We start from the raw sequence: 23,729 nt of genomic DNA, 5'->3' as shown, positions 1-23,729 counted from the left end.
CAATGAAACGAAAACTACGCATTAGAATAAGGCGACAGCGCAGAGCAACTTTAAGAGAGTATGTGCGTATAACACTTTGTTCTATGTGTGTGGGAGTTGCATACGGAGAAAAAGAAGCACAGAAGGAGAGCAAGCAATAGATTTGTAGTTTTTGTGATAAAGAAATGCATGCATATAGATAATATAAAATATTTGTGTTGCAAGCTTTAATATTGATTCCTTTCTAGTGTTATTTCCTTTAAGATTGGCAGAATAAGGATTTATGCTATAATTTAAATGAACAATTAAAAGATCATCATGACGTAGATGGTTTAATTTCCAAAGAACTTTCATATTGCCATTTAACTGTATTGTAGTTAGGTCTACAAAATACTGGGGGTTGTGTTAATAGGTAAATCATTGGATTGGCTAAAAGAACTCCACAGTTTTCAGGATAGTCATTAAGGTGCACTCCTTATAATGGAGCAATGTCATTTGTCAGCAGTTAGATTTTTGTGGGGCCACTGCCAGTATTAGTTAGCGACTTGGGGTCAGCAACAATTGCGTGTATGAGAGAAATGAGGGAATCAAGTTTTATACTTAGGTCACTTACAGAGGACACACTCTGTTGCATCATTAGCAGGAGGTCGCCATTAGTTGATGAGGGAGCAGACCAGGTTCTTTGAGGCAAGCCAATTGGTGCAGAAAACGGCTTCTCTCGTGCTGGTGTGATTGACTGGTGATTGCGCTGGAATGCATGACAACATTTATGTTTGAGACATGTTTGTCATTTTCAAGTCGCTGCTCATTCATAAGTTGCTGCTCATTCCTAAGTTGCTGTTGAAGTTTCTTTAAATGATTTTCAGCTGGATTACGCGATAGAAGATTTTGAGGAGGCGTATGGGGAGAGTTACTAAACGGATTCCTTTTGCCTAATTTAGGATTTGACGAAGGAGTGTTAGCTTTGTTAAGATGGGGCTGAACGTCAGACATTATAGTTGCTCTACGACCACTAGGAGACCGCAGTTGATCCCTGAAACCTTCACGGATGAAATCCTGCTGTTGTAAGGATGTATTTTGAGGTAGCTGCTTGTACTGTTACTGATGACTGTCGTAGTAGGTGGGTTGGGGATTAAACCTAAACTTAGATTGGTGTGTCCTAGATTGACCATTATCGGCAGAGTGTATACGATAGGCAAGAAGACGGGTTTTGAATTCTTTGTACACCGTGCAGCCTTTATAACTGGCAATATGTCCCAGACCAAAATTGGCACACTATGGATTGGCAATTCTAGTCTTTGCACAGTCCGTGGAAGGGTGGCTTCCAGCACACTTAAGACAGACAAAGTCCCGGCGGCAGAAGTTCTTTGTGTGTCCAAAGCGTTGGCATCTGTGGCACTGAGCCGGCTCCATTCTCCTTAATTGCCGCTCTACTGTAACCCTCTGATTACCCAGCATAGTAACGGAGAGGATCCTATCATTAGAGTTATCCAAACAAATCCAGCGGCTTGTGACTACGGCGGTGCTTGATATTATTTATATAGCGGACAGTGAAGCCCAAGTTGCTAAGGAGTTTGCGGATCTGATCATAAGGTGTAGAATGGTGGAGTCGACGAATAATTAACCTATACCCTCGATCAGAACGAGGTTGGTGAGTATGAGTTTGCTTGTTATCAGTCTCTAATTTGTTCATGATTAATTGGTAGGTGGTGGAGTTGCTGCAGGTTATTTTGATACAGTTTCCATTTAGTGCTGTAGTGGTGAAGTTTTTCTCCAAAACTCCTGGAATGGAGTTAAGAGAATCAAGGAAGGGTTGGATGATAGTCACATTATGAAGGAAAATAGCCGGAATTTTATCCTCTGCATTACGAAGAATCGCAGCATCCTTGCTGGTAGAGGGACCATCTTGAAGAAAATTATCCGGAACTTTATCCTCAGACCTATGATTGATGGGAAGATTGGGATCCTTAGTTGAGTTTTTACTCGTGGAGGGAATGTTAGCAACATTTGAATTAAATTTTGGTAAAAGAATATCACTGAGGATCTGGACTTTGGAAGCACTCTTAGAGGAACTAGTGTTATGGCTAGCAGAACCACGCTTGGAGCGCTTGCGTTGAGATAAGGATAGAGGGAATGGTTTCTTCCTCTTACTACACATTGGTCCTCGTTTACCAATGAGCAAAGGAAGCTCCCGAGAAATTTTCGGAGTGGAGGTGGATAACGGGTCAGTGCTACATTCCATGTGGACAACGTCTGAAGTCTCCATCGCAGTGACACTTTCCTGATTCGCAGAGGTAGGTTTATTGATGGCTGTGCAACCAGGAGAGCCTAGGTGATGTAGAGACACTTTTTTCGAAGGAACTAGCAGAGCTGACGATGGATAGAGGTAGTGCATCCACGTTATCATTTAGATTGACTTCCTCTACCTCCAGACTAAGATCCATGTTGTTGCTGTTGCTGGGATTAGAGGTGATGGGTTCCATCCTACCACGTGTAAAACTCAGTTACGTAAAAGACGACTATGTATGGAGGAGTATGATGGAGTTATTGCAGTGGATCAGTAGATGTAATGGAGTAGTAAAAAGTATTGGTGCAGTTTGATGAGTTCGTGCAGTTATATGTATTAGCACAATGGTGAGATTTGCACAACGTCAATACAGATAAAATTACAATTGTAACAGAAAAAAAAATATACGTGTAATAGATGTATGAAGGAGTCTGCCTACGTGTATTCAGCCACATACACGAAACAGATGCTTGTAATAGTATGCGCAAAATTAAAAGTTCACGTGGAACAGTTTTTAAAAAATTAAAAATTGGTTGTGAAGTATTAAAATAAAGCACGCACACTATTCATAGGATTAAGTTAATACACTTGCCACAACATGTATATTTATAATTTAGGAGTAACTTCTTTTTTTTTCTTTTTTTTTTTTTCAGTTCAGGGCGTGCCTTTGAAGAGGTCACAACTAGGACTGATAGCCACTACCAGAGTGGTTACAGCTTTTTATTTGCGTTATATACAGTGATTACTTACACTAATACATTTTATACAAATATTAGATAACATAAGAAGCAATTAATAACAAGCTTATAGGAATAATTGAATTACTAACAGTTTTTAACATATAAGATTTGGAGTATCAATAAAGAGAAAAGTAAACAGAATAACTGAAGTATTTTATGAATAATGCAGATTTAGTATAAGGATAATTATTTACTAAGAACGTTGAGTCCAAGCGTTGACCTGGAATCCTGAAGGCCAAATCAGTGGTCAGAACGCTGGGTAAATGGAGAGCGAATTGGAAAGCCGGTACTCAATGGCAGAGTAGTTGATTGGAGGCTACTGCAAAAGTTAGGAGTTCAGGAGTCACAGATGTAAACAGGTGCAGTTGGTGAGGAATGATGCAGGTTAAGAGTAGTAGGATATAATTTGGAGCAATTAAATAATAGATGCAACAGAATTAGGTAGTAGACAATGAGTATAAAAGAGTTTTGAATTCACTTAGATAAAGATAAAATTCGATCGTAGGGTCCAAGCATCGACCTGAAGTCCTGGTGGCCAAGCCAGAGATTCAAACGCTGGGAAGATGAAGCTGGATTGGAAAGCCGGTGCCCAGTGGCAGGGTAGCTGCTACCAGAGCTAGGAATACAGTGCCCGATCCCCAAGTTTAGGGAAATTGGTAATCAGGAGTCATAGATATACGCAGGTGTAGTTGGGAAGGAGTGATGTAGATTTAACAATAGCCAACTGGAATATCAATCAGCAGTCAGGGGTAGCAGGTGCCTGAGAATTTTGAGGAGTAAATTAGTAGGAAAGGTATGGTTATACTGCCTTTCCCGGCAAATCAGTGCCATAGTAATCTTATAATTTTAGTAAATTGGCTGACCAGTCAAGGGTCAGATACATTTGTTTATTTAAGGTAGAGCTTCGTTTAGTTAAACAACATGTATAGCAACAAGTTGCTAGGTAGTGTAGAAACAAATGTTTCAGAGACAGGGTTGCTGTGTGATAGCAACATAAAGAAACTGAGCGTCAGAGTGTAGGGTAGGAGGGCATGTGAGGAATATACATGGGTCTCGCTCTAACCAATGACTTTAAGCATAACTGGCAAAGCTAAGTTAGTATTAGTTCAGTGTGCAATGCAAGAAAAACAATAATTGAGTAGCACATGTTGTTTACAATTTTAGCAATAAGTTTTCTCGTTGCAAATCCATTCCCAATCAAGAAATCAGCGCCTGCATAGGATGTAGTATCAGGGCAAACATCAGCCTTTATTAATCCAAGGTATGTGGCAAAATTTGTAGAAACAAAACAAGTTCGTTCTGACAGTTAATAAGTTGAACATTATCTAGTAACAGGCAATTATATTTGGAGTAAAAAAGCAGGAATTATTAGATGCAAATTTTCTTATTGCAGATCTATACACCAAAGAATATAAGCATAAGTTAACAGCAGTATGATGAATTAATAGATCCAGGCTTGTATTAACAGATCAACCTCACACCAGTGGTCACAGGAATTGAGATTAGAAAGTTACAGTAGGTGGGCAGATTTATTTGGAGCAGATTCATTGTAGCTTTATTCCTGTTTGAGAGTCCAGCACAGGCAGCAGAGCCAACTGCATAGCAGACATCCAGGTTGAATTTACTACAGGTATGTGGATGCAAAAGTAATAGTATGATAAGATTAATCCAAGTTTAAATTATTGTTCCAGTTATGGGGGACAAGCAGCAAGAGGATGCCAAGCAAAGCCAGCGAAGGCAGATAAAGAAGTAGCAGGCAGCATCTGATTAATCCATGGTCCTACAAATCAGTATCACTGAGCCACGTTCTGAGCCAGGGAACTAGTATGTGATTGAATTCCAACTGCAAGGCAGACACCGGGATGGATTAGTCGCAAGTATATAGAGAAATTAATAGAAGTATGCTGAGTTTAATTTGTTTCCAAAATCCTATTTCCGCAGAGGTATATTAGCAGCAAGGATGACGCCAAAAGCAGAGCGCGACGCTAACTAGCCAAGGTCAAAAATGCGTGGCACAGTGGGACAACCATTCTCCAGGTCCAGCGACGATGCACGGATATCATTGCACCGCGCTCAGTAGACACACAGCACTTATTAACAGGTCCCAAATTAATAGCGCCATATAATATCAGCAGGTATAGAACCATAGAGACTGGAAAGCTTCACTAGGTAGACAGATTCATTTTAAGTAGATTAATGGTAATGATTTCATCTAATATTTCTAATCGCAGTTTTATTCCTGTTTGAGTATCCAGTAAATGTACCAGAGCCAGTCACATACATAGGAGTCGTTTGAGCAAGGAAACGACGACCAAGGTTGGAGGGCAAATTTAGGAGCAGCAGGCAATCTCCGATCCACCACCGGTCAAGAAACCAGCATGTATTTGGGATCCAGCCGCGAAGGCAGACATCAGGATGGATCAGTCGCAAGTATGTAGACAAATTATTAGCAGCATGCTGAGTTTAATCTGTTATCAAAATCCTATTTCCGTAGAGGTACATTAGCAGCAAGAATGACGCCAAAACAAAACACAATGACAACCAAGCAGGGTCAAGAAATGTACGGCATAGTGGAACAACCAATCTCCAAGTCCAGCAAAGAAGTACAGATAACACTGCGCCACGCTCAGTAGGCACACAGCATTAACTACTAGGCTCTGAATTAGTAGCGCCGTATCATTTCAGCAGTCTCGGAACCATTGAGATTGGAAAACTTCACTAGATAGGCAGATTCGCCTTGAGTAAAGCAATGGAAATGACTTCATCCAATATTACCAACTGCAGCTTAACTCTTGTTTAAGTATCCAGTAACTGAACAGAGCCAACCACATGTTTAGGAGCCGTACAAGTTAGATTGAGCATAGGTAAGTCAGCATAATAAGTTTAATCAAATTTAAAAATTCTTTATCAGTTGAATAGGATAAGCAGCAAGAAGAACATCGAGTAAGGTTGGAAGGCAGATTAGGAGCAGCAGGTGAACTCCGATTTGTTACTGGTTCAGAAGCTAGTATGCGTTCAGGATCCAGCCGCAAAGCAGACATCAGGACGGATCAATCGCAAGTATGTAGACAAATTAATAGCAGTATGCTGAGTTTAATCTGTTTTCAAAATCCTATTTCCATATAGGTATATTAGCAGCAAGGATGACGCTAAAAACAGAGCGTGATGTAAATTAACCAGGGTCGATAATGTATGGCATAGTGAAACGACTATTCTCCAAGTCTGGTGGCGATGTACAGGATGCGTAATAATTAGTATTCCAAATAGCCGTTATGACAGGATAAGTTAATATGTGATCGTCAGGTAGTCGCGGCCAAGGGCAGATTGCTGAAGGAACCTGGGACAAAGTAGTACATTAAAGTATATGTGGTTGGCAAGGTAATTCTGCATTGAATGAACAAAATCATGGTCTAAATCAAATTGGTTTTCAATTTGCCGTTTCAGGCTGGACAGCCTATCATCTAGTTGCTGTTCAGGAGTAGGTGGGGGAATCTTACTCAGAGAAGGTGGAATCATAACAAGACGTTGAATGTATTCTGGTTGGCATTTGATTTTCTGCACTGTTTACCTGCGTGTATAAACACTACTACGGAGTCACCATGGTGGAGCGTTTACCCAGAACATCAAGAAGCGCTGAAAAGGATCACATTCAAGCTTTAGGCATTCAATCTCTTCACAAGCTTCAGTAGCTAATTTCCTTTAAGCCTATTTACATCCGTATGCTGCTACATTATAGAATCAATCCAGTTTTAAATTCCTGATTCAGTTATGGAGGAATAGGAGCAGCGAAATACGCTAAACAGGCTGAAGAGAGCAAATATAGGAGCTGCAAACGAATTCCTAAGACTGGCAGATTGGCTAGAAAAAGCAGTCAATTTATCCAAGGATACTGCAACGTTACGTTACTCAAGTGGGTGCTTAGCAGTTGGTCAGGATTCCGTCAGATGAACAGCTGTTGGATTGAATGATGCCAGTGAGTAAGAGAAGTTGATTTGGAGTAAGGCAGAAGCAATAATTTTATTTTCCATCATAGATTAACTCCCAATTGAGGGGCAGACATATGTTATCCCGCTGCAGCAAAGATTTTAGGATGGATTAATTACAGGAACGTAAATAAATTAGCAGCAGATTGTAGGAATTAACCAGTCTATAGAATCCTATATCTGTTAAGACGGATTAGCGACGAAATTAACTCCGATCATGTCTGGAGAGGGCGAGTAAAAAGGATCAGGAACAGCAGCATAAAAATAGAATTAAAAAACCAGAATTTTATTTTTTCCAGAATTTTTCCAGAATTAAGAAAACAAATTTTAGTTTTAATGAATTATATTTAAGTAGTTTAAGTAATTTTGTGTTAATAAAATGTAATAAATCATCGATCAGATGTGAAAAATTCAACCAGTTTGGTTATTGAGTCCAACTTTTTGGACAGTCCATCAACGGTGCGGCAGCTGCGAAGGACAGCCTTGAGTAGATCCTCAGGAGGTGAGCCTTCCATAGGGGGCTCTCCGGAGAGGGAATCCAAGTCACTTCCAGGGGAACAACTGTGGCCAGGTTGGTCCGACGAGGACAGCCACTGAGATGGCATTCCTGGCCTTTCCAAAGCGATGGGAGAGGGCATCCTGTAACGTGATTCCCGCTGCTCAGGCGCACAATGGGGTTTTTCTGGAGGAGAACGACGCATAGGTGGACCACAGTCATAACTGGAGTCGCTTGAATAGCCCTGAACCGGTAGTACTGAACGCCGAGAGGATGCGCTGTGGTGGCGACGGCGGAGTAAGGAGTGCTTTCGGTTAGATGAAGTTTTTGGTGGTTGAGAATTTAGATAAGATGGGCCAGAGTCGCTGCTGGATCTGCTGTGGTCACCATGGGTTAACAAAAAGGACACACGAGGTGCCTTGGAGTTAAGCTGAGTAGATGGCTTCAGTTGCCGAGCACGGCGGGATGTGGTTGGCTGGGATTGAGAACGTTGAGGAATCAGGCTGGGGCGATGGCGCCGAGACGGAGAGAGTACACGGCGAGATGATGTTGTGCGTGGCCGAGATGGTCGATTAGTTGTGCAAGAATCGCCGCTGGAGTTGCTCAAGTCATCCCGAGCTGGCGATGAAGCTCAGCGAGGTGGCTTGGAGTGATGCGGATCACGCTTAGTAGGTGAAGGAAGCGGTTTAAGTAGATTGAGCGCACGATGGAAAGTCATTGGAGGAGATATACACTGCTGAGATTGCGAGGTGGAAAGATGATGCTGAGCCGAGGAGTTAGTTGGTCCTAGAGAAAGACTTTCCTTTGCTTCCATGAACTTAACACAGCCACTTACAAGGCAACATGTTTGCCACCACAGTTGGCGCACTTAGGTGGGGAAGACCTTGGAAGTGGGCAGACGGCCTTGTGATGCGGGCCAGCACAGATTACACAGACAGGATCGCGGCGGCAGTAGTTTTTAGTGTGCCCGTAACGCTGGCACCGCTGACACATTGTAGGCTCTTCCGATTGCCTTTGACGCTCGATGGTAACAGGCCTGTTGCAGAGCTTCTTGATAGCAAGGAATTCGTCAAAACGTTCCAGGTCGAACGGTGCTACAGCAATCTCAAAAAGGTTCATTGGCTACGATAAAACTTCAGGTTTCGGATATGGAAATTCCGCACGAATACTTGAGGTAGGAATTGAGTGATGAAGACCTCGAATAATAAAGCGACGATAGTCATTTAAATGACTAAATGACTGTCGCATAATTGAGTGGGCCCGATATCCTGATCCATACAAGTTCGAGAGGAAGAGGGAGTGATTTTCCTTGGTGAAGCAGGTCACCTTAACTCTGCCCTCATCCAGACGGGTAACCTCATAGTCGATAATCTTCGAGGAGCAGGAGCTAAGGAATCCTTTAAAGTTGAATACTGATGAGACATCCAAAACAATTATTGGGGGGATGTCAACCACTTTATTCGATGAAGCAGCCATGGTACAGTTTTTTATTTTCTTTTCCTTAGTGTGTTTGTCAAATACGACCGATCGCAGTTAAGGCTTGTGAAAGAGTGAAACAGAATCGCAATGGCTGAAAAAATGGTGCAGCACAATGAAACGAAAACTACGCATTAGAATAAGGCGACAGCGCAGAGCAACTTTAAGAGAGTATATGCGTATAACACTTTATTCTATGTTTGTGGGAGTTGCATACGGAGGAAAAGAAGCACAGAAGGAGAGCAAGCAATAGATTTGTAGTTTTTGTGATAAAGAAATGCATGCATATGGATAATATAAAATATTTGTGTTGCAAGCTTTAATATTGATTCCTTTCTAGTGTTATTTCCTTTAAGATTGGCAGAATAAGGATTTATGCTATAATTTAAATGAACAATTAAAAGATCATCATGACGTAGATGGTTTAATTTCCAAAGAACTTTCATATTGCCATTTACCTGTATTGTAGTTAGGTCTACAAAATACTGGGGGTTGTGTTGATAGGTAAATCATTGGATTGGCTAATAGAACTCCACAGTTTTCAGGATAGGCATTAAGGTGCACTCCTTATAATGGAGCAATGTCATTTTTTGAGAAGGTATCTAGTAATGAGCAGTTAGATTTTTGTGGGGCCACTGCCAGTATTAGTTAGCGACTTGGGGTCAGCAACAATTGCGTGTATGAGAGAAATGAGGGAATCAAGTTTTATACTTAGGTCACTTACAGAGGACACACTCTGTTGCATCATTAGCAGGAGGTCGCCATTAGTTGATGAGGGAGCAGACCAGGTTCTTTGAGGCAAGCCAATTGGTTTTCAGGGCGTGCCTTCGATGAGGTCACAACTAGGACTGATAGCCACTACCAGAGTGGTTACAGCTTTTTATTTGCGTAATATACAGTGATTACTTACACTAATACATTTTATACAAATATTAGATAACATAAGAAGCAATTAATAACAAGCTTATAGAAATAATTGAATTACTAACAGTTTTTAACATATAAGATTTGGAGTATCAATAAAGAGAAAAGTAAACAGACATTGGCTTTTTAATTTAGTTTAATAGTTTGTTTTATTGGCTTTTTGAATTTGTAGTTGGCTTTTAGTTGTATAGCTGGTTTCTTAATTTGCAATTTAACAGTTTGTCTATTGTTTCACAATTAGTTGGCTTTAAATTTACTTAAAACAGTTTACATGGATTTTGGTTTTAGTTTTAGTTTTTAATTAACATGGACTTTGGTTCGATTCGATTTGATTTTATCTTGTGACGACCGCCGCCAACGGTCACAATCGCAAAGAAAGTGGTGAGCATCCGGAGTATTACCCCGGGGGGCAACTTTTGTTCCGGATACTCACCACTTTACATGGCGGAAAATGGCGGTATCGATAGACATAACGATAAACATGGCGGGAAATTCATTGGGCAGCAAGACATCGGAGGTAGCTTAGAGCCAGGAGAAGGACATAGGATACTTTTTGTCCCGTTCGACAGCGCGAATTATACTCCACCGAACTATACTCCACCGAACTATACTCCACTTATAGTAATGAATAAAAGTAAGTAGGCTGTGATCGTAACGTATCATATTTTTATGTACGATATTATGTATTTATACATTTATCTAGATGTATAAAGGTAATGAAAAGGCGCGTGTAAGCATGGCGCAGTTACGTGAATCACAATCGAAAGATGCACAAGAAAATGTCAAATGAAAATGTCAAAATGTCAGCAGCTAGGCTTGAGCGAACACGATTGAGAGTTAGGCAGTCGCGTTCTGCAGCAATCGATTTGATTCGGATGTTTAATTAATAATGCCGCGACCAAGACGATCGTATCTTTCCCGACAAAGCCGTAATGCAAGAAGAATACAAAATACTGCAAATGAAAGGACTGAAGAAGAACAAGAAATTGCACGTGAACAGCGCCGCAATAGTATGGCTCAACTTCGTGCTTCTCAATCACGAGAGCAAAGTGAAGCAGCCCGTGAAACAGCTCGGTTGGCAATTCAGAATCGTCGAGCGAACAACAGAAGTCAACAAATAGATAATTTGCGACGCAGAACAAGATATTTAGCTAATTTGAATCGAGCTGCGTTTCGATACGATTGCAGCAATGATTACAGCTTGCATCCTAGCGTTTGCATTGGGCAAATGGACGTTGTTTGCGTGTATTGTGTGCATTAAAGTTTTCCGGAGAAACGCCTGGATTATGCTGCGTTAATGGTAAAGTGAAATTGCCAGTGTTGACTCCGACACATGAGCCATTGTATTCATTGCTTTGCGGCGAAACACAAGAATCACGCCACTTTCTTGCAAATACTCGAAAATACAATAGTTGTTTCCAAATGACGTCATTTGGGGCAGACATTATCGAAGAAGGAGGTTTTAATCCGACATTTAAGGCATTTATCTATATATATAAAAGAAAGTCGTGTTAGTTACACCACTTATAACTCAAGAACGGCAGAACAGATTTGGCTGAAAATTGGTAGGGAGGTAGCTTAGAGCCAGGAGACGGACATAGGATAATTTTTATCCCGTTCGACAACGGGAATTATACTCCTCCGAAATGGCTGCTTTTATAGTAATGAATAACAATAAGTAGGCTGAGAGCGTAACTTATTGTACATTTATGTGTGTGTCATATGTGTGTGTCAAATAGGGGTCCGCCGATTACTTATCTACAGTCAACAATGCCAAGATAACGCAATTGGGCCAATTTTAGTTATCAAACAGTCAATTCTAGAGCTGCGCAAGATAGAAGAATACGAGATCAGGAGAACAAATTTATAAAGGTAATGAAAAGGCGCGTGTAAGCATGGCGCAGTTACGTGAATCACAATCGAAAGATGCACGAGATGAACATAATCAACAAAGACCACTTTTCAAAGAAGAGAAGCGCACAGATTAATAGTTAGAAGAAGAATTAACTAACAACGGCAACAAGTTTATCGAGGATTCACATCTGGGCAATTTCTTCGACTAGCATTCCAGTAAGAGCCTGTTGAAAATTCTGCTTATTCCAAAGTGATTATTGTGAACATTCAAAGTGAAAGTTCCAAAGTGAACATTCCTTATTTCGCTTCTTCCTGCCGAGTTACGATTAAAAAAAAAATGGCAACGCATTGGCCATTTCATCTTCTGGCGTTGCAGCAACCTTATTAGATGGAGGCAAAACAGCTCATTCAGCACTTAAGCTGTCATTGAACATTCAAAATAATCCAGATGCAGTGTGCAACATAAAAACAATCGTCTGTGGGCATAGTGCCCATATTTTGGATGAATGCACTATAGGACGTAAAAATTCGCTTGGGGAATTGGATTGGTCATTTAGGGATATAAGGAACAATGATCAACTATTTTACGGCCCTTTGTTACTCCTTTCAGGTGTTCACGGTTAATGTACGCTGATGAATTCAATGCTTGCTTAAAATCATCGCAACTGTGGCGTAATGTTGAAAAAGAACTGACCAAGAGCCAGGAGACGGACATAGGTATCCTGACTTCGTTTCTAACTGACATTTTGACATTTGACATTTTCATTTGACATTTTCTTCTTAGCTGTCTGCCTAAATAAAAAAGTATGGGCCAGGGAGAAACGCTGTCAAACGGGACAAAAAGTATCCTATGTTCTTCTCCTGGCTCTAAGCTACCTCCCTACCAATTTTCACTCAAATCTGTTCTTCCGTAGGATACCTATGTACCTTTTTATCCTATGATCCTTGAGGCAATTGCACCTTCCCGGAAGCGCAACACAATCCTTTTGGTTCGTTGTTAAATTTGAGAGGGTCATGAGGGAGAGATCTTTACCACAGAATTTCATCCGGGGGGAGAGATGCTGCTATCCACCGGGTTTGATAGGCAGATTCGTGAGTGAAATTTTGAGTCAGTTTTGTATATTCTTTTCATTCATTATTATTGTTTTGCAGACATCTGGCAGGTTTACGGTGACTGTGAGAATATAATGGCTCTATCCCGACACAGTGGCGCTATAATGGAAGCCCATTTTACGCCGTATGGTGTGGCCGTATGGCCGATCGGCCGATCGGCATGTCTACATTTGGGATGTCAACACGAGGCGCATTCTATACAAGCTGCCAGGACATAATGGCAGTGTAAACGATGTAAACGCCGGAAGGTGATTTCGTCCTTACCAATGCTACACGCTGAGAGTGTGGGACGTGAGGCCCTATGCTCCTGGCGAGCGGTGTGTAAAGGTATTCCAGGGCCATCAGCACAACTTTGAGAAGAATCTGCTTCGCTGCGCTTGGTCACCGGGAAGCGACAAAATATCCTGCGGTTCGGCCGATCGGCATGTCTACATTTGGGATGTCAACACGAGGCGCATTCTATACAAGCTGCCAGGACATAATGACAGTGTAAACGATGTGGATTTCAGTCCGAAAGAACCTTTAATTTTGTCTGGATCCAGCGATAAAACCTTGTATCTGGGCGAGATTGAGGGTCTGAGGTCTCTCCATAGGTCTGACCTATGGAGAAGCCAAATCAAAGGATAGGCCCACTGCTGGAGACTCCAGTGGAATGACAAAATGGAGAAATCGAAGATTAGTTTTATGATCAAGATACAAATAATATATACACAATTGCGTCGTAAAAGACCAATCTATAAAGAGAGTCTTCCAGCGTAGCAGAATCGCGTCATAGTTCGCATTTATAATTGCAATTTCTGATAAGCGAGCATTGATTTTCCCAATGAGTAAGTTGAGAAATTAATTAAAAAAAACAATATGGTTACTTTTGAGAGGCGTTATATCACAAATAAGTTTTATTTTGGATCAATGAGTTAAATAAGTTATATCGTTCGTTGCTGCGGTGGTTGGAGATGATTTGTTTTGTTTTATTGCTCTTCGTGGCTTATACTGGCAGCGCACTTGTCGAGGCCGAAACGCTGGTCTTGAACAATTGCCCAAAAAACTTGAGACCCGTAGCTCCACCCGGAACCATACCCAGTACCATAAACAGTAATGCTATTATTTGCGCCACAGCAAACAGAACTGTGAATGCGGTGCTTTTGGCCACCAAGGCACAATACAGGGTTAACAACAGGCAGGAACTGTACGATATGGAAGTCAGGAGTCTCGGCTTTGAGAACATCTGTCGCAGAAAGGCTCCGAATCCGGACAAAAAGCAAAAGCTTAGTATAAAGAAGAGACTGCCCAGGGTGTAGAGCAAGGCAAACTTTCGGACTTTCAAGATAAGAAAGGGAATGTATAGAGTCGATAGGGATATGCAGAGTCCTCCCATTCCCAAACAGGCCACAAAACCCACAATTCTCTGCAGTCGCGACTGAAATATAAACGAAAATGGATTATAAATAAATTATTTAGGGTTTAGGACTCAATGTAATCCTACCAGTTTGGGACAACAGGAGTCCTGGGTGTCCTTTAGCCAGCTATTGGCCTCCGGCTCCGTGTTTTGGAAAATAGTCCCAGACTTGGGACCTTCAACTGTGGCAGCTTCACATTGAAGCTCTTGTGATCACTCTGCAGCAATAAATATTCATCCAAATCGGACTTTAAACTACTCATGGCTAAAGTAGTTTTTCACAACTTTTTCTTAAAAATAATAATTTTCTTATTTATCGTGTGTCGTGTCAGAAACAAAACTAAACATGCGGAAAGGTACTAACGCCTGCGTGTCGCCAGCGATGCCAACCTGCTTTTAGACATAGTAGGTTGGTTTTCCGTTGTTATCGGTTATTGTTATCGCCTTTCGCGCCCAATTTTTAATCGTTTTCAAGTTTATTCCAAACCAAGAAGGCTTTGCATTCGATTTACTGGCCAAAATGTGGGGTATATAAGGGGCACAAGCATTTCTTTTCAATCAGTCGGAGCTCAGCCGCTCAAGGAGCCACAACTATTTTATTTTTTGTATTCTTTTTATTTATATTTTTTTCCTTATTTTTTTCCATTTTAAATTAAACAATTAACGATGAACATTTCATTGTCGAATCAACGGCCTTCTGATTTTCATTTATTTTCGTCTACCCAGCCAACCATATGCGGAGCGCTCCGAACTAAGAGTGTTAACGGACTCCCAAATTTATACCGCAAAGGTGTGTTTCCGGAGCGCTCCGAAAATGGAGCGAAAAAGGAGTTCCAATGTAGCACTTCTTCGGAGCGATTGCGGAGCTCACCTAAGAAGGATCGAAACGAGACTCCCAAAGTAGCACCTTTTCGGAGTGTTTTCGGAGCCCTCCGAAGCAAAGAATAAAAAGGGCTCCTAAAGTCGCACCGTCACGGAGCGTTTTCGGAGCTTTTCTTTGCTGCTCTTCTATTTTTCATCTGGTTCTCGTACAATCTTCCGTGCGTTTTGTTTTCTTTTCTTTTTGTGCGTTTTGTTCTTCTTTTATGCAAGTTAGTCAGTGCAAATTTTCGATTCCACGTGGTGCGTGCGTTTTTAAAATTTATAATTGTTTTGAGTTTACACAAATTGTTATAAATGTCCAAACGAAGACTCGTAGAAAAACAATCTAATAGAATAATAGCTTCGTTAACTGACAACAGCAACGTTCGAAATGAAACAATCATTGAAGCAAGCGGGGATTTATTGACAAATAATATTGTCTCAGACCCCGTTTTCACCATAGAAAGTGCTGAAAGGGTAAATTTCAGCGATAGCTCGGGCGCAGAAGATGAGGAGTACGAAAGAGTAGACGATTGCGAGTCAAACGGATTCTCGTCAAAACTAAAGGAAGAGTTAGCTGAGTGGTCAATATTATTTATTATTTCAGGATCTGCCATTAATGGGCTTTTAAAAATTTTACGTCGCTATGGCTGTGAGTTAAGTGCCGACTATCGATCCCTTAAAAAAACTCCAAGGCAAGTGCCTAGCGTTGTGATGGGAAGTGGAAGTTATTTTCATTACGGTGTCAATGATTGCTTAACAGATTTCTTTGAAAAAAATACATTTCCAAAAAAAACCATAAGGCTTAATGTCAATGTAGATGGACTACCTTTATATAAAAGTTCAAAGCAGCAAGTGTGGCCTATTTTAATTAATGTGAACAATACTTCCCCCGTGCTTGTTGCGGGTGCTTTTGTGGGTGATAGCAAGCCTCCAAACGTTGATGACTTTGTTTCAGACTTCGTTTCGGAAATGAAAGAACTATTTCAAAATGGGTTTACTTATAAATCGGAAAATTTTGAAGTGCAAATAAGAGCATTCATTTGTGATGCACCGGCGCGTTCGTATATGCTTGGTGTCAAAGGTCATTCCGGTTATTTCAGTTGCGTTAAGTGTCACCAGCGGGGTGAAGCTTACAAGAATAGAATTATTTTCAAGCCTGAAATATCGCCGTTACGTACTGACGAGGAATTTCGAGCAAAAAAAAACACAAACTATCACAAGATTAATGGCGCATTAAAAATTGAAGAGTTGCCAATAAATATAGTTGACACATTCGCGTTGGACTATATGCATGTAGTTTGTCTCGGTATAGTAAAAACATTGATGGTGGCATGGCTAAAAGAAAAAGGTCAAGACTATTCTCTCACAACAGAAAAAATAGTCCTTCTCAATGAAAACTTATTATCATTAAAAATTAGCATGGGAAAAGAGTTTAACAGGAAACCCAGAAATACTTCTGAACTAGAGCGATGGAAAGCGACTGAATTTCGGCAATTTCTTTTGTACACCGGTCCAGTGGTACTTAGAAATGTATTGACAAAGGCACGTTATGAACATTTTCTGCAGTTAAGCGTTGGCATTAGTATACTTCTTAGTCCAGTATATTGTATTACGAAAAATGCGTGTGCCAAAGCACTGCTTTACAGCTTTGTGGATTTATTGACCACTCATTACAGTCCCATTTTTTTAAAATATAATTTCCACTGCTTGCTACATCTCTCTGACGAGGTTCTTTTATATAGAGATACATTAGATTCCTTTAGCGCATTTAAATTTGAGAGCTTCTTATATAAAGTGAAACAAATGGTTAAAAACGGAACAAACGTAAGCAGCCAAATTTATAATCGCATTGTTGAAATGAGCGTTAACTGTCCAAAGAGAACACAACTTTTCAGTTCTATTTTAAAAAAAGATTCGCGTGGTAATATAATTTCAATTCAGGCAAATACACTTTTCTATTCTATACATTTTCCTAATAATTTTTATATGGTGGGATCACACATTTTTAAAATAAAATTAATCGAGCAAGGAACAAACTGCTTAGTTGTTCAGTCAACCAAGTATTAAATCTAGAAGAGTTTTTTTACGAGCCATTAAAGTCCAGTTTGGTACATTTATTTTGTTCACAGTCACTTATGTTAAGTGACGAAAATTGTACACATAGCGTTTCAAAAATTGAAAAAAAAAATATTATCCCTTAGCAACAATAGGTTACTTATTTTTGCTGCAGTAATTCATCATCATGAATAAATTCACCGAACTGTTTATATACGACACTGATGAGGACAACATCATGTCAAATAAATTACCCACAACATCGAAATTCAATGGTAAGTGTATCATATATATTATATTATATGGTACTTATAATCCATAATTACCATTTCTTGCTTTTAAGATGACCAAGAGAATATGCCATTAAATGATTCTCATAGAAGTTTGGAACCCAATAGTAACTCGACGAGACTTGAACACACTGGTAAGATAGTTAATTAAAATTTAAATAATATAGTATGTGAAATGGTTCCCTTTTACAGATTTGATGCAAGAAATTTTAAAAAATACCATCGAAATTAAAAACACATTAAAAGGTTTGCTTCACTTTGTTTAAAAAACTTATTTATTTTAAAAAATATAACTTATGAACTTCATTTCTTTCAGACTTAACCCATCGAGTTGAAAAGCTCGAAGATGATAATAAAAAAATGCACTCTCGCCAACTGACAGAGCTGACAATGACAAAAAAGTTGATAACGCCAAAAAAAGAAATGCCCATTTTGCAAAGTCCGTTTAAAACAGTCGAGGCGTTTGAGAAGCTCGAGGAAGAATTAAAAAAATCGCCTGAGCTAAGCGACAGACTTCAAAATGAAATTATCCAGCAAGAGGCAAGCGATCCGTCAAAATTTATTAGAATAATATGGCGCAAAATTTTGAATGACGACGTCGCATCGCATTACTCCTGGAAAGGGACACCGAAAAAGAAAGCTATTGATGTGATGGCAATCACCAACGCATTTATGGGAGCCTTCAACATAAAATTTGTAGGAGCAAACAAAGAATTTGGTCGAGCCAGCGCAAAATGGTTTCAGACGGCAAAAGAACGGAATTTAAATAAACTTAACAAAAAAATTTAACAAAATGTAGTTTAATTAAAAATATGTTTAAATGTTCATTACTAATTGAATTACTTATCATTCCTATATAAACTGGGAGCATTTTGAGAAACCGTAGGGACTCCTCTACGGAGTATTTTAGGTGCACAAAGAAGGACTCCTCTACGGAGCATTTTAGGTGCACAAACACAATCCCAAAGTACTCCGCCTAGGTTATCTTCGGATGATTTTAGGACTCCTTTTCTTAATAATTGGAAGCAAAGAAAGGAGTCCGCACGGAGTCCCTGCGGTTTATCTAAGGGAGCATTCTGGGACTCCGAAATTACTCATTCTAGGAGTCCGCAGGGCACACCGTTTTCATATATTTTGAAATGGCACTTTTCTCCCAAAAACATGCTCTTACGGACACTTTTAGGAGCGTCCCTAGGAGGCTTTGCGCTCCGCACAGGGAGTCCTAACGGAGCACCGTGCGGACTCCGCTGGTTGGCTGGGTATATTTAATTTTTTTTATTTTTCAACCATATGGGTGATCTGGAGACGATGATCTCGACGATGATATGCATCTTATACATATATTTATTTTTATTTTATTCCATTTTTTATTTTACATTTTATTAAAAATGATAAATGACTGTGGTCTTTTCCAATCTCCAACGTTTAAAACACCCCCTTCTCTTATTTATCCTTTTTTTTGCTTTTTATTTATTTTATTACATATTTTATAATTTTTTTATTTTACATCTTCGGGACCTTGGTCTCCTCATTTTGTTCTTCATTTCGTCGAGCTTGACCATCATCATCTTATTTTTTGTTTAGTTTTCAATTCGTTTTTTTCCATTTTAATTCGTTGATTTTTTAATTTTACATTTTATTAAAAATAATAAAAGACTTTGGACTTTTCCAATCTCCGACGTTTAAGACACCCCCTGCTCTTTTTTTTATATATATTTTTTATTTTTTTTACCATTTATTTAACTGAATAAAACAATTACCGGTTCACTCTCTTCAATTGGCCTATAGCCGTTGTACTCCAGGGTGGCGAAAGCACTCAAGAGGGTCATCAATTAATTCCAAATTAATCTTTCAACAATTAATTTTATATAATAATAATGTGGTGTTATTATAAACACTTCTCGACTTCTCTGATATTTATTTATTTTCTTATTTTAAATTAAACTATATTTCATTGATAACTATTTTTAACAATTTTTTCCCAATAATATTTTTATATAAAAAAAAAAAAAAAACTTTTTGCTGCCCGACTTCTCTGATATTTATTTATTTTCTTATTTTAAATTAAATTATAAACAATGAACAATGTTTTTTCCAATCGGTTTCACTTTTATCTTGTTTTTTTTATTTCTTTTTTTATTTTATTTTCTTTTTATTTATTTTCTTATTTATTTTATAATTTTTTTATTTTTTATCTTCGGGATCTTCTTTGGGACCTCATCTTGTTCATCTTGCCCTTCATCACCTTATTTTTTTTTTTAGTTTTCAATTCGTTTTTTTCATTTTTATTCATTAATTTTTTAAAATTATTTTTTTTTAAAAAGCAAAAGCTTAGTATAAAGAAGAGACTGCCCAGGGTGTAGAGCAAGGAAAACTTTCGGGCTTTCAAGATAAGAACGGGAATGTATAGAGTCGATAGGGATATGCAGAGTCCTCCCATTCCCAAACAGGCCACAAAACCCACAATTCTCTGCAGTCGCGACTGAAATATAAACGAAAATGGATTATAAATAAATTATTTAGGGTTTAGGACTCAATGTAATCCTACCAGTTTGGGACAACAGGAGTCCTGGGTGTCCTTTAGCCAGCTATTGGCCTTCGGCTCCGTGTTTTGGAAAATAGTCCCAGACTTGGGACCTTCAACTGTGGCAGCTTCACATTGAAGCTCTTGTGATCACTCTGCAGCAATAAATATTCATCCAAATCGGACTTTAAACTACTCATGGCTAAAGTAGTTTTTCACAACTTTTTCTTAAAAATAATAATTTTCTTATTTATCGTGTGTCGTGTCAGAAACAAAACTAAACATGCGGAAAGGTACTAACGCCTGCGTGTCGCCAGCGATGCCAACCTGCTTTTAGACATAGTAGGTTGGTTTTCCGTTGTTATCGGTTATTGTTATCGCCTTTCGCGCCCAATTTTTAATCGTTTTCAAGTTTATTCCAAACCAAGAAGGCTTTGCATTCGATTGCATTCTGGCCAAAATGTGGGGTATATAAGGGGCACAAGCATTTCTTTTCAATCAGTCGGAGCTCAGCCGCTCAAGGAGCCACAACTATTTTATTTTTTGTATTCTTTTTATTTATATTTTTTTCTTTTCGACACACCGCAAAGGTGTGTTTCCGGAGCGCTCCGAAAATGGAGCGAAAAAGGAGTCCCAATGTAGCACTTCTTCGGAGCGATTGCGGAGCTCACCGAAGAAGGATCGAAACGAGGCTCCCAAAGTAGCACCTTTTCGGAGTGTTTTCGGAGCCCTCCGAAGCAAAGAATAAAAAGGGCTCCTAAAGTCGCACCGTCACGGAGCGTTTTCGGAGCTTTTCTTTGCTGCTCTTCTATTTTTCATCTGGTTCTCGTACAATCTTCCGTGCGTTTTGTTTTCTTTTCTTTTTGTGCGTTTTGTTCTTCTTTTATGCAAGTTAGTCAGTGCAAATTTTCGATTCCACGTGGTGCGTGCGTTTTTAAAATTTATAATTGTTTTGAGTTTACACAAATTGTTAAAAATGTCCAAACGAAGACTCGTAGAAAAACAATCTAATAGAATAATAGCTTCGTTAACTGACAACAGCAACGTTCGAAATGAAACAATCATTGAAGCAAGCGGGGATTTATTGACAAATAATATTGTCTCAGACCCCGTTTTCACCATAGAAAGTGCTGAAAGGGTAAATTTCAGCGATAGCTCGGGCGCAGAAGATGAGGAGTACGAAAGAGTAGACGATTGCGAGTCAAACGGATTCTCGTCAAAACTAAAGAAAGAGTTAGCTGAGTGGTCAATATTATTTAATATTTCAGGATCTGCCATTAATGGGCTTTTAAAAATTTTACGTCGCTATGGCTGTGAGTTAAGTGCCGACTATCGATCCCTTAAAAAAACTCCAAGGCAAGTGCCTAGCGTTGTGATGGGAAGTGGAAGTTATTTTCATTACGGTGTCAATGATTGCTTAACAGATTTCTTTGAAAAAAATACATTTCCAAAAAAAACCATAAGGCTTAATGTCAATGTAGATGGACTACCTTTATATAAAAGTTCAAAGCAGCAAGTGTGGCCTATTTTAATTAATGTGAACAATACTTCCCCCGTGCTTGTTGCGGGTGCTTTTGTGGGTGATAGCAAGCCTCCAAACGTTGATGACTTTGTTTCAGACTTCGTTTCGGAAATGAAAGAACTATTTCAAAATGGGTTTACTTATAAATCGGAAAATTTTGAAGTGCAAATAAGAGCATTCATTTGTGATGCACCGGCGCGTTCGTATATGCTTGGTGTCAAAGGTCATTCCGGTTATTTCAGTTGCGTTAAGTGTCACCAGCGGGGTGAAGCTTACAAGAATAGAATTATTTTCAAGCCTGAAATATCGCCGTTACGTACTAACGAGGAATTTCGAGCAAAAAAAAAACACAAACTATCACAAGATTAATGGCGCATTAAAAATTGAAGAGTTGCCAATAAATATAGTTGACACATTCGCGTTGGACTATATGCATGTAGTTTGTCTCGGTATAGTAAAAACATTGATGGTGGCATGGCTAAAAGAAAAAGGTCAAGACTATTCTCTCACAACAGAAAAAATAGTCCTTCTCAATGAAAACTTATTATCATTGAAAAATAGCATGGGAAAAGAGTTTAACAGGAAACCCAGAAATACTTCTGAACTAGAGCGATGGAAAGCGACTGAATTTCGGCAATTTCTTTTGTACACCGGTCCAGTGGTACTTAGAAATGTATTGACAAAGGCACGTTATGAACATTTTCTGCAGTTAAGCGTTGGCATTAGTATACTTCTTAGTCCAGAATATTGTATTACGAAAAATGCGTGTGCCAAAGCACTGCTTTACAGCTTTGTGGATTTATTGACCACTCATTACAGTCCCATTTTTTAAAAATATAATTTCCACTGCTTGCTACATCTCTCTGACGAGGTTCTTTTATATAGAGATACATTAGATTCCTTTAGCGCATTTAAATTTGAGAGCTTCTTATATAAAGTGAAACAAATGGTTAAAAACGGAACAAACGTAAGCAGCCAAATTTATAATCGCATTGTTGAAATGAGCGTTAACTGTCCAAAGAGAACACAACTTTTCAGTTCTATTTTAAAAAAAGATTCGCGTGGTAATATAATTTCAATTCAGGCAAATACACTTTTCTATTCTATACATTTTCCTAATAATTTTTATATGGTGGGATCACACATTTTTAAAATAAAATTAATCGAGCAAGGAACAAACTGCTTAGTTGTTCAGTCAAACCAAGTATTAAATCTAGAAGAGTTTTTTTACGAGCCATTAAAGTCCAGTTTGGTACATTTCTTTTGTTCACAGTCACTTATGTTAAGTGACGAAAATTGTACACATAGCGTTTCAAAAATTGAAAAAAAATATCCCTTAGCAACAATAGGTTACTTATTTTTGCTGCAGTAATTCATCATCATGAATAAATTCACCGAACTGTTTATGTACGACACTGATGAGGACAACATCATGTCAAATAAATTACCCACAACTTCGAAATTCAATGGTAAGTGTATCATATATATTATATTATATGGTACTTATAATCCATAATTACCATTTCTTGCTTTTAAGATGACCAAGAGAATATGCCATTAAATGATTCTCATAGAAGTTTGGAACCCAATAGTAACTCGACGAGACTTGAACACACTGGTAAGATAGTTAATTAAAATTTAAATAATATAGTATGTGAAATGGTTCCCTTTTACAGATTTGCTGCAAGAAATTTTAAAAAATACCATCGAAATTAAAAACACATTAAAAGGTTTGCTTCACTTTGTTTAAAAAACTTATTTGTTTTAAAAAATATAACTTATGAACTTCATTTCTTTCAGACTTAACCCATCGAGTTGAAAAGCTCGAAGATGATAATAAAAAAATGCACTCTCGCCAACTGACAGAGCTGACAATGACAAAAAAGTTGATAACGCCAAAAAAAGAAACGCCCATTTTGCAAAGTCCGTTTAAAACAGTCGAGGCGTTTGAGAAGCTCGAGGAAGAATTAAAAAAATCGCCTGAGCTCAGCGACAGACTTCAAAATGAAATTATCCGGCAAGAGGCAAGCGATCCGTCAAAATTTATTAGAATAATATGGCGCAAAATTTTGAATGACGACGTCGCATCGCATTACTCCTGGAAAAGGACACCGAAAAAGAAAGCTATTGATGTGATGGCAATCACCAACGCATTTATGGGAGCCTTCAACATAAAATTTGTAGGAGCAAACAAAGAATTTGGTCGAGCCAGCGCAAAATGGTTTC

At 38.9% G+C, this 23,729-nt stretch overlaps 1 protein-coding gene, 1 long non-coding RNA gene and 3 pseudogenes across 7 annotated transcripts; 3 read left to right on the top strand and 2 right to left on the bottom strand.

Moving 5' to 3' along the window:
• The first annotated feature begins 4,453 nt into the window (after positions 1-4,453).
• Positions 4,454-7,404, top strand: LOC108131384 (uncharacterized). 6 transcript variants are annotated; one of them, XR_011444146.1, is made up of 10 exons: positions 4,458-4,636; positions 4,698-4,883; positions 4,948-5,175; positions 5,238-5,436; positions 5,501-5,747; positions 5,808-5,870; positions 5,918-6,066; positions 6,133-6,384; positions 6,451-6,979; positions 7,040-7,404. It is a non-coding gene; the product is annotated as an uncharacterized lncRNA (long non-coding RNA). The 6 variants fall into 6 exon arrangements; XR_011444144.1 differs by having other exon boundaries at positions 4,459-4,636; positions 5,501-5,635; positions 5,695-5,870; XR_011444147.1 differs by having other exon boundaries at positions 4,454-4,636; positions 5,501-5,870; positions 5,918-6,062.
• A 3,002-nt stretch (positions 7,405-10,406) lies between these two features.
• Positions 10,407-13,659, top strand: LOC122321867 (U5 small nuclear ribonucleoprotein 40 kDa protein pseudogene; annotated as a pseudogene).
• A 55-nt stretch (positions 13,660-13,714) lies between these two features.
• Positions 13,715-14,612, bottom strand: LOC122321837 (vesicle transport protein SFT2C-like; annotated as a pseudogene).
• A 4,634-nt stretch (positions 14,613-19,246) lies between these two features.
• LOC122321840 (uncharacterized) lies at positions 19,247-20,442 on the bottom strand (annotated as a pseudogene).
• A 2,442-nt stretch (positions 20,443-22,884) lies between these two features.
• Positions 22,885-23,683, top strand: LOC138927682 (uncharacterized; the record flags this gene model as incomplete). Its single annotated transcript, XM_070282828.1, has 4 exons — positions 22,885-22,972; positions 23,041-23,121; positions 23,180-23,233; positions 23,304-23,683. Coding segments are annotated over exons 1-4 (603 nt in total), but the record flags the coding sequence as incomplete, so codon positions are not given.
• Positions 23,684-23,729: the final 46 nt, after the last annotated feature.

Source organism: Drosophila bipectinata, unplaced genomic scaffold, assembly GCF_030179905.1.
Source record: "Drosophila bipectinata strain 14024-0381.07 unplaced genomic scaffold, DbipHiC1v2 scaffold_53, whole genome shotgun sequence".
In the NCBI taxonomy this organism is placed as follows: Eukaryota; Metazoa; Arthropoda; class Insecta; order Diptera; family Drosophilidae; genus Drosophila; species Drosophila bipectinata.
This window is presented reverse-complemented; position numbering and strand designations above follow the sequence as displayed.